General features: G+C 36.0%; 1 protein-coding gene across 2 annotated transcripts in view; it reads right to left on the bottom strand.

The window, feature by feature from the left end:
• Positions 1–214: 214 nt before the first annotated feature.
• Positions 215–14,660, bottom strand: part of LOC106884514 (tribbles homolog 2) — a 33,432-nt gene continuing 18,986 nt past the window's right edge. For both annotated transcript variants that reach the window (XM_052967038.1, XM_014935936.2), the window contains exons 3-4: positions 2,481–2,773; positions 215–703 (exon numbers count right to left, since the gene is read on the bottom strand). In XM_052967038.1, coding sequence (XP_052822998.1) covers positions 220–703; positions 2,481–2,773 — 777 coding nt within the window. In that variant the 3' untranslated portion in view covers positions 215–219. The remainder of the gene's footprint in view (positions 704–2,480; positions 2,774–14,660) is intronic.

Below are 14,660 nucleotides of genomic sequence, written 5' to 3'. Positions count from 1 at the left end.
AAATGAAGGTGTGTGTGTGTGTGTGTGTGTGTATGTGTAGTTGACCCAGGGAAACTGCTCCTGAAGGTTGAGTGGAGAGGAATATCTTAATGATTCCCTTACAGTTGGAGAAAGAGAGAAGAAAATATAATCTACATTCCCCGCCAAATAAAAACGTTAATGTTTTTTGTTTAAATTCTTAGGAAAAAAAGATCCTAAATAAAAAAGAAAAAAATTTTTTCAGTCAAATAAATCATCTTTTAATTCTGTTAATTTGATATTTGGGACGGTCTGATCTGTTGTCTGTCTTCGGTCAACACATGTCTGGCTGACCGAACTACTTGGCCAATGGCCGGCAAGCCAAGGATGTAGTAGAGAAACATCGGCAGTAAGTCTTTGAGTAGGATCGCGCCGTAACATGTTACGAATTAGACATTTGGCACCTGATGAAAGAATGTCTGGCAGTGAATACTGCCCTCGACGGATCTTGCCGAATAGAGCACTAGGCTCAGTATCATGGAAAGGGTAACGGCCGATAATCATGGTGTATAACATGACGCCAAGGCTCCATATGTCTGCTGCTTTGCCAGAGTAACTTTCTGTTGCAGTACTGAGAATTTCAGGGCTCACATAGGCAGGACAGCCATGTTTGTCTGTTAACCTGTCGTCTGATTCATCTTCAAGAAGGCAAGCATCTTCAAGTCCTTCTAATAAGAGATGTGTCCTAGAGGAAAAAGAAAAGGAGTATAATAATAACCAATTCATATTGTATCCACAAAACAATTAAGTAGTTCATATTTAAAATACTAAATTATATTTCTACACAGCAACTAACAATGGGGAAGCACATTGATAAAAATCAGAAAACCCCTGCCTAAATCTCTTGCAATATAATGCAACATGAAGATACATAGAAGGATCGAGACCTAATCAACACACACACACACACTGATATGTAAAACAAATGAAAGTTAAGATGGAGTATGATGTTGATTATCAGTCTTTGGTAGGACAAACAAAACATCCTTTAATTCTTGCTTTTCACAGATCTGCAACATTTGAGTTTGTGAGAGTTGTTTCACTAAACATAGGATCAAGATCAGTGACTGACAATAGAAACCAAGTTTTCCTAACATTCTGTTAACAGCTAATATGAAGTCACATTTAAGAACAACAATAATAGTACTACTGCTTCAGTGAAAACCAAGAGCTTGGATTCAACTGTGTTACATTCCTGGTAATAGCATTTTAAGCCTTGATCACTTTTCTTACCAATCAACCAGCCAGCTAGCCAACTAACCAACACAAGCTAAAGCGCTAAGATACAAGGGTCATGGTAAACAATAGACTCTCTCCCCAATGAATTTTAGCAGGAGTAGAGTTCATAAATGATGAGAAATGATACTTGGTTATATGTAGAAGATAACATTTGAGGTATTAGAGGTCCCAAGAGGAGTAACAGTGCATTAGACTAAAATGTGATATATTTTCACAAGTTAGTGTCCAAAACAAACTGTCAGCTGGTAAACAAACTAACTAATCATGGCATGTACAAACAGTGACACACATACACACGTATGGCAATGTAGATATAGTCTATAGTCAATAGTCAATCATGGTGGTAGTAGTCGTGAAGTATCTAAACATTACACATACTTAAAACCTGGCATACATAGTTACAAAGTTCATTCAATCAACCTTGGATGGACACAATAGAATTAACTGATCCAGTATATTACTGCTATTTGTTTTACATATAAAGGCAAAAATGGTGAAGTTGATCCTGGCAGAATTTGAACTCACACTATAGATAGTGCAGTTGTCTATCTCTCAGTTATCTCTGTTCAAGCAATTACTGTTTTTACCAGCTTCCTGGTCTTGTGTAATAGTAGTTGTAGTAATAATAATAATAATCCCTTCTATTATAGGCACAAGGCCTGAAATTTAGGGGAGGGGGATAGTCAATTACATCAACCGGTACTTAATTTATCGACCCTGAAAGGATGTATAAGGTAAAGTTGACCTCAGCGGAATTTGAACGTAGCGATGGGTGAAATATCGCTAAGCATTTCGTCTGGCAGGCTAGCGATTCTGCCAGCTCACTGCCTTAATAGTAGTGGTTAAAACTTTGAAACAAGGCTAGGCATGAGAGCGGTAGTAGTAAATTGATCACATCGACCCCAGTACATGACTAGTACTTACTGCTATCAACCCCTGAAGGATGAAAGGCAAAGTCAACTTTGGCAGTATTTGAACTCAAAGTGTAAAGAACTGGAAGAAATGCTGATGCTCTAGAGATTTCTTCATCTTGTTGTCTTAATATTTATAATCAATCTGATGGTTAAGATTTCTATTTTTGCCATAAACCCTCAAAATTCATAGAAGAGTGCTACAACATGCAAATTCAATTCCAATATATTATTGGTACCAACTGAGAATAAAATAACAATAATAATGGTAACAACAACAACGATGATGGTGATAAATATTTTGAAACTTACTTTTCTGGATCGGCAAAGACAAACTTGCGAAGCTTGAGATCACGCAGTACAACTCCATGTTCATGGCAGTGTGCTACAGCCTCCACCACTTGTCGGAACAAACGACAAGCCTCGGCTTCTTTCAACCGTTTCTTTTGCCGCACGTACGAGTGCAGGTCACCATAATTGATTTTGAAAAACAGGTAGACGCCATTCTTGTCGAGTATCACCTCTTCCACTCCTGATATGTTCGAATGGCAGTCCACCTGCCAGTATGTACTAAGCACCTCTCGATACCGCTCAACAGGAAACACCTGTAAGAGACAAAGAAATAAGATAAATAGACAACACTTCTATAATGGAATTGTGGGTTATTGGCAAAATCAGAGAACAGAACGCTCTCTTACACCACTTTCTAGACTTGATTCCAAGACATTCTGTTATCATACCTCTGTCCAGATGGGGCTACTCTGACCCTTGTGCTTAAGTTAGAATTTATTATTATAGCAATGCATTAGTAGAATTGTTAGGTTCCAAGGTTGGCCTTTTATCCTTTACAGATCGGTTTAACTGAAAAACCTTCACCTCAAACTTATGGTCTAGTGTATATATTGTTGTGTTGAAGACTCTGAATTCAGGTTCTTTTTATTATATCCTATCTTCACCACAGGTATATATTGAGCGCTTAGGCAAAGCACTTAACTACCTGTAATTCTTTCTCTATAAGCTAAAACTCCAATAAATCAAAATGCATACCAAAACAGGATTTCCAACTCCTTGAAGGTTAAATGAAAGTCATTGAACATATGTAGACTATGCATAATTTTATATATTCTAAAATAATAAATACTGGATAATTGTTATATATTTTGCACATTCTAAATGATTCAATTAAAAAGAATTAAAAATTTTTTTCCGTATTTATGATAGATATATAAATAGCAGTCCTCCTGATGTATATGCAAGGGGCTACTATCCTGACACAGGGGAAAATCTATTACCAACCAGCTCCCAGAAAAAAAGTGAGATACAATAAATACAAAGAGATTAAGGAATTATCTTGAATCCCTCTTAAACATGGACAGCTGCCCACCTATAATCCCATTGTCTATCACAAACATGGATTTATATTTATATACAGTATATAATTGTGTATCTTAAAAAAAAACTGAACAAAACAATAGAGATTTCATTTACTCTTTACTGATGGTGCTTTGAGGGGTTTAAAAAAAAGTACAGAAATCTGTCTATTAAAGGGCCAGGAGTAGAGCTGGTGGAGGGAAAGAAAAGATGAGTAAGAGATAATATAGGTTTATTAAACCAAATAAAAAATAGGAACAAAAGGCACACAATCCTTTTAAAGTATTTATTAATCAATGCTCATATAAAAATCAAATGTATAAGTGCAGGAAAGGATGGTGGTGGCACTGGTAGTAACTGATGCAGAGATGAGTATTGTGCCAATGGGAAGGGTGGAGGTGGAGAATGACTACCACCGTACTGAGTTAGGGTTGGTGGTGGTGGTTTAAGACCAGTAATGCCACCTGCTGCAACTTATGACGGCGATGATGATACATCAGAATAAGTACATCAAACAACTGTGTGAAATGAAATGAAATGAAAGAAAAATAATAAAATAAAATAAAGAGAGAATATAATGAAAGAATATAATGATGTGATGTGAGTAATAATCTGTGTGAAATGACTGCATGTATTGAGTTCGGTTTTATTGTTGTTGTAAGTCATCTCTTACTGCAAATATATTGGTGGGGGTAGGGGTGGGGGCGAGAAATGGAAAGACAGACAAATATAGAAACTTGCAGAATGTAGAGAGATATGTAGAACAAAAAACAAAAAAAAAAAGAAAGAGGGTCAAATGCAGAGAAAGAGAGAGAGAAATAAAGAGAGAGAGATGAAGAGAGTGACACATGGAGAGATTTAAATATATTTAGAGAAAGAAATGTAAATGGAAAAGATTGAGAGAGAGAGAGTGTGTGTGTGTGTGTGTGTGTGTGTGTGTGTGTGTGTTGGAGAAGAGAGAAAAAGAACGAGATGAGAGTGAGGAAAGTGGGGGGGGGAGGAAGGAGAAAGAATAAAGGAGATTAATGATTCCTTCAGCTTCCCTAATATTAGCATCTCATGTGAGGTCTTCTTTCCACATCAGTTGCCGCTGTCATCTGTTGAGTCACAAATAAACAGACACACACACACAGCTACTTCTGACTTGAGAGCTATGGAAGGATGAAGAGTGTGTGTGTGTGTGTGTGTGTGTGTGTGTGCGTGAGTAAGAGAGAAGTGGGATGGCGACAGAGAATGATTATGTTAAAGGAAATAAAGAAACAATAGTAGTATAGGGATAGATTATCGATCAGGGAAACTAAAACCCAACTGCAATAGGAAAAAAAAAAAAAAATTTTTAAATGAGAGAGAGAGAGAGAAATATGGGGAGAGAGGTAGGTTAGATAAACATATCTGCTTGCTGCTGAAATCCAAGCTAACTTCACCTACTTCCTTCTCTTTAAGACAGGGAGCTAGCTGGCTGGCTTTTAGGAGTAGGTAACTAAGCAGGTAGGAAAGGTAAAGAAGGGAATAGTTTTACAAGAGAGAGAGGGGGGGGAGAGATAAAGCAGTGGTGGTGGAGGAAGGGAAGAGTAGGGTAAAATAAAGAACGTTCTACAGGTAAGCTGCTGCTGCAGCAACAGTGTTGTTGCTTCAGAGGGTATCACCATTGTTGTTGTTGCTATGAAGCAGAAATCAATTATATCCATCGTCCAACAGAGAAGGCAACATTGGAAAGAAGCAAGAGTTAGCAATAAAGTGCAGAACAAGAGCTAGGCTGTCTTGTTTGTTTATATATATATATATATATATATATATATATATATATATATATACGAGAGAACGAGAGAGAAAGAGAGATAGAGAGATAGAGGAATGAAGAATCTGAATGGAAGTCAGTACCAGTCTTGTGCTGCTGCACCGAGTGAGATACCTGCAGTAAAAATTGGAATAGGTGTAGATGTATGTATTTGTTAGAGGGGGGAGGAGGATGTACTTGATGCCTGGAGAGAGGAAGTGTTAACGAAGGAAGTTGTAAACACACACAAAGGTAGAGGTAGGCAGCTCTAAAAATAAAAAAAATTAAAAAGAGAAAATGGTGGCTAGCGAGATCATGACAGGAAGACTCAAATATGAGAATATAGACAGAGGAAGTGTTGAAAGAAAAAATTCAAAAAACTAATTCATTAAATCGTTTTCGTGGTATATGTAAGTTTGAGTCATGAATGATGACTTCATTTTAAACCACTAGACTGACCGAACTCGACTGTCTGAAGCAAACATCAAAGCAGGCATTTTTCACACGTGCGCATGCACAACAGTCGTGACACCTACCATTTTAAAATGGTAGGCACTTTTAACCAGCATTTGTTACTCGGAATTGATCCTAGCCGACAGCTTTCGTAATTTCATTATCATAATTAGTATAACGAAATGGAGACCAGTCATTGATACAGCTGATTGAAAGCAATGTCTTGTAGGAATGAGATTTTGCCAATGTTGCCAAGCAAACGATGTGAGTGTATGTGTGATATTTTGAATAAAGAGGTTCCAATAAAATCCAGAGAACAAACTAAGGAATAACCTAATGAATGAAGAATTTTCATTTTGTTATTTTATTTATTCTTTCAATGGTTTCATCCATACAAGCTTTGACATAGTTGGAGCACCGCCATATTGTCAACGTTATCAATTTAATATCCGTTTTTACATATCAAACTTCCATGAATCAAAAACCAAGCATCATCACACTTTAAATTCCTGAAAATCTGTACCTCAATCTATTTTGGATTACCAACTGAATTTTCTTTTTTTAATATTCCATCCAATCTAAAACTGCTATGAAAGTAGCGATATTAGAAAATGACTCCATGAAAATATTAGTATTAATAAAAGATGAGAAATAGAAAGGAGCTAACTTCAAATGATTAAATACAACAGAATAAGATCGATATTAAACAAGAAATTTAAGAGGAACCACGAAAGAAAATAATTCAGAAGAAAAAAAAGATAAATAAACACAAAAATCCAGATGCTAAGATAGAAAATAAGAAAGGAGCAGACAACCATAGACGGTTAAAGATTTATGAAGCTGAAGAAATTTATTACTCTTGTTTCTGTCAATATACAACCGTGGTTGATAGCTCTAGCATAACCCACAAGCACCTTAAAGTTATGGGTTGACTGTCTTTATTTGATATTTGATATATCGCTATCATTTAGAAAATAATATAATTATTGAGTAGCAGATACTTTGAGAAATTAAAAATCATTATCAAACAATGTCACAAGCTATATATTTATTTTCCGTTGGGTATTTGAACTGTTAATCAAATGTTTGGTGCCGCTTGTCTAGTCAACTTCTAATAGGTATTCCACAACATTCAAATGAATAAGGTGAGGGGAAACTTTTAGGGAAAAATTAACGATTTATGAGGTGCCTTGGCTGCAATAATTTTATTGATATTTCCATTGCAAGCAGAACCATTTCGTTCATATGACATCTCGCAATCCTTGGGGACTTAATCGAGCATCAAGAAAAGCCACCGTTATCAACACAGCAGTTAATCATTTAGCAAGAAGCATTTTATTCCAGATACTCTTACCTGTAAATGAAATGTGCATTAACAAGTGGATTCTCCGTCAGTCTCGACGATGAGCATTCAACTTTTGGACCAACGCGTTAAGGACACAGTTTTCTACAGGTACGTGTTCTCAACCTAATCATCAGGTCAAACAGTGTAACTTACTATGACAAATTCGTCCTTTGGATTATAGATACAATTCAAAAATAAAGATAAGAATCGACCCTAGTATTGAATTTTGAAAAAATTACAGCTGACATCGGTGAGATTTGAACTCAGAATGCAGAGATCCAGAATATATACTGCAAGACATTCTATCCAATGCTCTAATGAGTTTGCCAGTTCGTCACCTTAGCAATAACTATTTTTCACCTACATTTTTTACAAACGCATTCCAAACATTGTGAAACTGTCAAGCTATGCAGCAAAAGAAAAGAAAAGAAAAATCCCAGTAATTTTCTGAAGTAATGTGTAAGGCAGTCGAAGTTTGGTTTATACTTCAAATAGAGATACCCACAGTATACAACAATTTCACATGTGGAGCTGAAAAGATCATGAGAAAGACGGTTTAATGACTATACTCATTGTATACACCCATACAACAACACTGATCTAGTTTACAGTTATAAATGTAGGGGCTGCAAAGGATATGCATCAGTAGCTACCCTAAATGGCTGTCGGTCTCACATAAAAAGAAAAAGGGTAGATTAATATCACGGGAGAAAGACAGAAAGTAAGACATACGTAGATAAATGTAATTATGAATGCAGAACACTGCGTAAAAATGTCTGTACTTGTGTAGGCGTGTATATAGACACACATGGTTGTATAAATTATCTAGTTTGGCCTGATTTATATACCATAACGATTTCATCAGCTATTCACTATTCCCACACTTAGGCGTATAGTGGAAGTATCTTGGTACTCACAAGTAGACGAAGTAGTTGAATAGTAAAAAGGAAAAAAAGAAAAGTACTTTCGAGCTAAACAAGAACAACTTGAAACGCATGCACAAAATCACCGTGTCATCATTGTCTGTGCAGGAACAAACACTTCACTTAATTTATTAAGTAATTATCCAAGAAAATAAGCTCTGGATACGCAACACATGCGGGCAAGTATAATATACGTTGAGAGCAACAGCATACAGTGGTCAGAAGTTGAATAAAAAAAAAATACAGCAGAGATGATAAAAGTTTATAAGCAACAACTAAAGCAAATAAAAAGACTATTAAGCAAAAAAACTAATTACCAATAGATATTTCCTACAGAATATTTATTATATATATATATACGCATGACGGGAAAGGGTTGAATGTGAGAATCGATTGCAATTATTATCCAGACTTGATTCATACAGTAATATTTTCGAAGTCAGTGATTATTCTAGTATTAAAGTCTAGTGACTAACTCACCGTAAACTTAGGGAGCTAGTCACAACTAAACCCCATTATTGCCCCCTACCACTAACCATCCACGACCGGCCATGGAACCTTAGCTGAGCAATAACACTCATGGGGGCCCAGTTAGTGATGGCGATGGTGCGATTGGTGAAGCAATTCATTGAAGAATAAGGCTTAAAGAGAAATGTACACAGTTAATATAGCTTATTTTTATATTACTCACACGCACACAAATCTATGTGACAGAGAGGAGAACGCAAAAGTCTGTTGAATGTGTGTGAAAACCGATTCAGAAACGTAGAGGTAGAGGGAGGAAATCGCGGGAGGAGAAGGCGGAGGAAAGTAATTTAAAGCAACAGCTGAGAAAGACAGAAAGACGCGAATAGAAAGAAAAAGAGAGAGAGAGAGGGAGGAAGTACAGAGAAAAACCAGATTATATATATGTATGTGTACATGTGTGTATGTATGTATATATATATATGTACACACAATATATATATAAATATATGGTAGGGGGAGATAAGTTGGTTATGAAAGAAAGAAAAGAGGCCAACAAGTGATGAGTCATCATCACCGTTACAGCTATCGCTTCTCCCCCTCCCTTCCTCCCTCTTTTGCAGAACTTCCATTTCCCAGCTGTTGTTACTAGGGAGCTATAGGAAGTAAGGGAAGCTGCAAGAGAAGGAGAGAAACAAAAAAGGAAAGAGGTAGTTTGGGAGTAGGTAAAGAAACGTGGAAGGGATATTACGTATAACGAGAGAGAGAGAGAGATAAAAAGAGAGAAAACTAGAGTGTAAGGAAGAGGTGTTGTAACAGCAGTAGAAGCCTGCAGGTCCTCTCAGCATTTAGCTTCTGTTGAGCTGGTTTTTACCTGTCTGTTGCTGTTGTTCAAGTAGAAACCAGTTAAAAAGGTGTGGCGGTAGGGGTGTAGCGGATGGCTGTGTGTGTGTGTGTGTGTGTGTATGTGCGAAGAACTAGAAAAGAGGTTTATATTTATTAAATGTCTGTGCGTGCGCACAAATAAGAATAATGTGCATGTGTGAAGATGGTAGTAGTTTGCGTGCATGTTGCAGGTATTTGCTATATTAACGAAAAACGATTACACCAAGTCAGAGAGAGCATTTGCTGTAGTAGAAGAGTCTTTGGTAGGGCTGACTTTGGTTTCACTGGGAATGGGAAGGGGTGTAATTGCTATGTACAGCAGAAATTTCTAATATCACAGCAGATGCGAGTGTGAGTGAGTGTAAAAGTGTGTGCGTGCATATATGAGCGTGTACCTTATTCAAGCAAGAAACCTCATGAAGAACAGAATTGGCATGTTGTCCATCTTCTCCAACTAAATTAACGACATAAGATCTCCCATCCTCGCCCCACACCGTCAGGTGATATTCATAAACTGTAATTCTGGGCTTCTGCTTGTTAGGTATAAGAGTTTTTATGGAATGTGGCCATAGATGTAATATTTATATAGAAAAGATATATTGTTGTATTGCACTGTTAAGACTCATTGGCGAAGCATTCAGCCGTCATCCAAGAACGTGAATGGTAAGTTTCAGTTTGCGCTTCCACCTCATGCTCAGAACAAGTAATTTTATGAATCAACATAAAAACACAATAATTAAAGGATTTCATTAAGACCAATGTTAAGGTCATTACTGATCTGAAAAGCGTCTAAGTTTTCTTTCTGAAACCATAAAGGTTTTGGAAGTAAGTATAAATTAAAAAAATAACTTAAAAACTCTTAATTTCTGAATTAAAAATATGTAACTTTACACCAATAAAATATCCCCCAATCTCTTTCAATTAAGATTGAGCATAATCTCAAGTGAAATGTCTGTATGTCTATAACAGTTATAAAGTAATTTGCGAAATCCAGTTTCTACTTACTCCCTTTTTTAAGTTTGCATATCAAATCTTATTTTGGACACTAAAAGCACGTTCATGAAATTTGGCACAAAACGCATTCAAAGTTTTACCCATTGCATTTCCCAAACATTTTTATAATTTTGTTTTAAGCGTCCAAACTTCTAGTTTCATACGTCCAGAATAATATAAAGCTTTTCTTTCTCAAGTCCCATGTTACCCGAGTGGTTATAAAAAAAGAGGGAATGTGTATTGTATGTGATGCATGAAAGCCAAGGAAATATGCCTCTTGTATCACGTGATAATACACAAAACAGGTAAATGGTCAAAGAATTGACAATATTGCTATTATGCAGCAATTCTACCTCATCTACTGAAGGTCATGCGTGTAATAGTACGTAATCAAGTAGTCGTTTGTATGAAGTATTTATTAAAAGGATTATAATAGTTATATCATGTTTATGTAGGTCAAAAGGTCATTTATACAGTCTTGTGTAATATTGAGTATATCTTAAGCTTTCTTGTTCAGTTGTCTTCCTGGAGCCTGAACAACCTTCAGTTGATTCATTCATCTCTATGCCAGAGCCGAATTGACTAACAGCAATAAATAAAAAAAATATTCTGAAAATTTAATTAGCTTAATAAAACAAGGTATTGTTTGACGTAGAAGGTAACAATGAAGATCTCTATTTCTCGCCAGATCTCAATTTTAAATTATCGGTAACTTTCTAGTTATCACACCACTTACGAATTAAACTTGAGCAAAGTGTAAAGACCTGATATAAGAGTATATACAAACACTTAACGAGCCAATAACTAGGCAACAATACAATAACTCATTACAAAATACAGCACTAATTACAATATCACGATTTAATTAAAACAATACTTATTTTCGCTATGGTGACTCAATTTTAGGAAGTATTCACGACTGGCTTTCAACCAAAAGTCAACGGATGATTAAAATTCAATTCCTTCACAAAACTGGCACCATGGTAACAAGCTGGTATAATTGCGAAACTGGTATTTAGAAATTATATGTTGACCATCCCTCTTCCACTGTCTATTTGTCAACAATTGAGATGGCCTACATTCCATAAATGTAGGCATTAAGCTTTCTAAATGGGAACTGAGAAAATAAACCAGTGTTACTGATTCTTAGTCGCAATATATGTTTATTTCCGAGTACAATTTTCCAATTTTAGGGTTGAATTCCTCGTTTGTAGCATGCACACATGCATATAAATATATGAAAAAAATGAACATGACCATCTATACATTGGAAAAAATGGAACAGGATTGATTGGTTACAAACCCCTGTACACAGAACCTAGTCTTCAAATCTAGAAGATAACCACACGAATACGTGTTAAATCTTCATTTAACGACATACCATTAAAACCATGTCTTATCCACCAATAGGAAGTACAAACCTCAGTGATCAGATCGAAAGTATTGCTATATAGGGCAAGAGACAATTTTTTGTGGAACAATATTTGAAGAGCAATAACAAATGAATGTGTCTTACAGACTTAAAAATACTCGTTTACTGTGTGATTATCATATTCGGGAGAAATATCGGTTTAGGTATGAAAAAATAATACTATTTGAATGTGTTATGACAAAAGAGATAAGTTAAAGCTAATTGAAAATAGATCTCTAAATTGGTGCTTAACTAAAATTAAATTAAATCACCGACTTGGGTTGGTTAAATTTAACTATTCAGACTTTTTAATATCTCCACAATCGTGAATTTCAACTAATAAAATATAAAAAAAAACTTACAATAATGCACGCACACACACACTTCTAAAAAGAAAACCACTTGAGGTCTTCCACTGAGTTGATTAAATGAAACCAGTTCTCGCGCAGTTGTTAAATTTACGAAGACTGCAGTCTTGTGCAATTTTCTAAACAATAGACTCGCTTTGGCCACGACAATAGAAGAGAATTTCTATAAAAGACGACAGACATGTAGTGATGGCACTATGATGTGTCACAAGAGAAAGAAAGAAAGGAAAAAAAGGGAGTTCAACCATTGGAAAGTGATGTGGATTTTTGAAAATGTTGGTATGCAGATTATGTTCTAACAGTGTCGCATGTAGAGAGAAATTCCAAACGTTGTTATAAAATGACAACCAATTAAAAATACTGAATAAATAGAAACACACAAAATCCACCCAACTTTCTTGTGTGACTGAATGAAGCCGGGCAGGTCAGAGTTATCAAGTGTGACATGACAGATAAAGCCCGATTTCAGAGGGAGTACAAAACTTCTAAAGGAAAGCTAACCTATGCAAACAATGCTTTGAGTTTGGGGAAACAATGGAAACGAGTTCCATCTTGGAACAAAGCGGCAAATTTATTTCCATTCTCTCTGCTGTTGTCACAATTGTTTTATTCACTAAACTCAGTGGTTCAATTATTAAGTCTTAAGAATTGTCAAAAAGACAGCTTTCTCTTTCTCTCTCTCTCATATATATATATAAGATTTTGACCAAATTGGAATTGACACTTTCTCTTTTATAGACCTGGTTAATGATCTTTAATCTTGCAATTTCATGGATAATTGGGTCAAACTTAAAAAAATAAAAAATTGAGAACTCTCTAGTTGTGTTTTTTTTTATGTCATTTAAAAATTAAATGTACAAAACAGTAGACTAGAAACGGTTTCCCTGTTTTACGAAATCCGATTATACTATGCTGCGATTAAAGTCAGAATATCATTAAATAAACAAACAAATAAAGGAAGACAGCTATTTTCAGAAGGCATGCGTTGTCGTCATTTTAACTTAATTTTTCCATGATGCGTAACTGAGATGAGAACGTCCCCTAGAGACAGAAGGGATGAAGCAGAGGAGTGTAGGAAGAAAAAGGCGGGAGACAGAATAAACGAAAGGCAGAAAAGAAAGAGAGCGAAGGGAAAAGGCATGAGTCGACAATCACCTTGATTATATATATGGCCAATGTGCTACTGTCTACTGTCATCCCACACACCTAAACAAAGCAGCTTCGTTCTCTCCAGCTTTCCCCCCCTCTCTCTTTCCTACGCTTTCCCAATCTTCCCTTGCCTCCTTTCTTACAACTATCATCTCCTGATCCCTACAGAAACCGTCTGTCTTGTCTATGGTGACTGCATGTATATTCGACAGACAATGTGATAGGCTTTATGTCCAGACATCGACCGCCACTCTAAATTTGTCAGTGTAGGGGTGTGTGTGTGTGTGTGGAAGAAACAATGCAGAGAGAGAGAAAAAAAAGGGGGGGGGAAGGAACGTTGGAACATCCATGTCCCAGCCGTGATAGTAGTAGCACGTGGGTGGTGATCCTATCTTTTTTGTCTTCGCCCGATCAACTTACCTCACACTAAAATACTCACTCTCCCTCCCCGCAGTTTTCAAAACAGACAATGGGTTTTCCCCAGTTTTTCTTTATTGTAAAGTCCATCTCAATACCTGTCCAACAAAGAAGGATTCCCCACCACCATCAACACCATACCTCACTATGCATTTCCCTCGCTCTCCGTACTTGCCCAACAATAGTCCGTTTTAAAATGATCTTATTCCTGCCCCGCCTTCTACCCAACAAGAAATAGTCATGAGGTCACGACACTTCAGTTCTCCCTTCGAAGAATTTTAATGGAAAAAAGTTTTTCTTAATGTTCCCGCAATATTACAACTACATGACCAAGCTTGCATTCCCCGACTTACGCTATGCACATTGTTTAGCGACAACTTGCATTACAATTATACATACAAACACATACATACATGTGTGTGTGTGTGTATATATATATATATATATATATATATATATATATGACCATTCTTTCAAAAGTGGAAAAATGTCTCGATTCAAGTGTTGGCTAGTTTTACACTGTGCAAATGTAGTACAACAGCTACAACTTCTAAACTACTCTTGTTAGCAAACGCAATAAAAGTTAAGTATTCGTGATTCCAGTTAAAATTTACTTTCTATGAGAGAAAGAGAGAGAAACAACCAATAACATTCACTAGCTTCGCTGTCTCAAAAAAAGATCCCTAAAATAAAACGTAAAATGAGGGTCACTTGTAAGAAACTTGATCTGCAGTCTCGTGGTTTATATCAACCAAATATGCCAACAAGCTGACAATTTTAAGACTTAAACTATATATAAAGATTTTATTAGTTTTTCTTTTTTAATCTTATGGCTTTAATAAAAATAATAAATCCAACAAAAACGAATTGCAAATTTTTGGCTGTTACTCTCCAACTTTCTTCGGATTAGTTTATATAAACAAAGAAATATTTCA

The sequence above is a fragment of the Octopus bimaculoides genome, chromosome 4 (genome assembly GCF_001194135.2).
Source record: "Octopus bimaculoides isolate UCB-OBI-ISO-001 chromosome 4, ASM119413v2, whole genome shotgun sequence".
NCBI classification, from domain to species: domain Eukaryota; kingdom Metazoa; phylum Mollusca; class Cephalopoda; order Octopoda; family Octopodidae; genus Octopus; species Octopus bimaculoides.
This window is presented reverse-complemented; position numbering and strand designations above follow the sequence as displayed.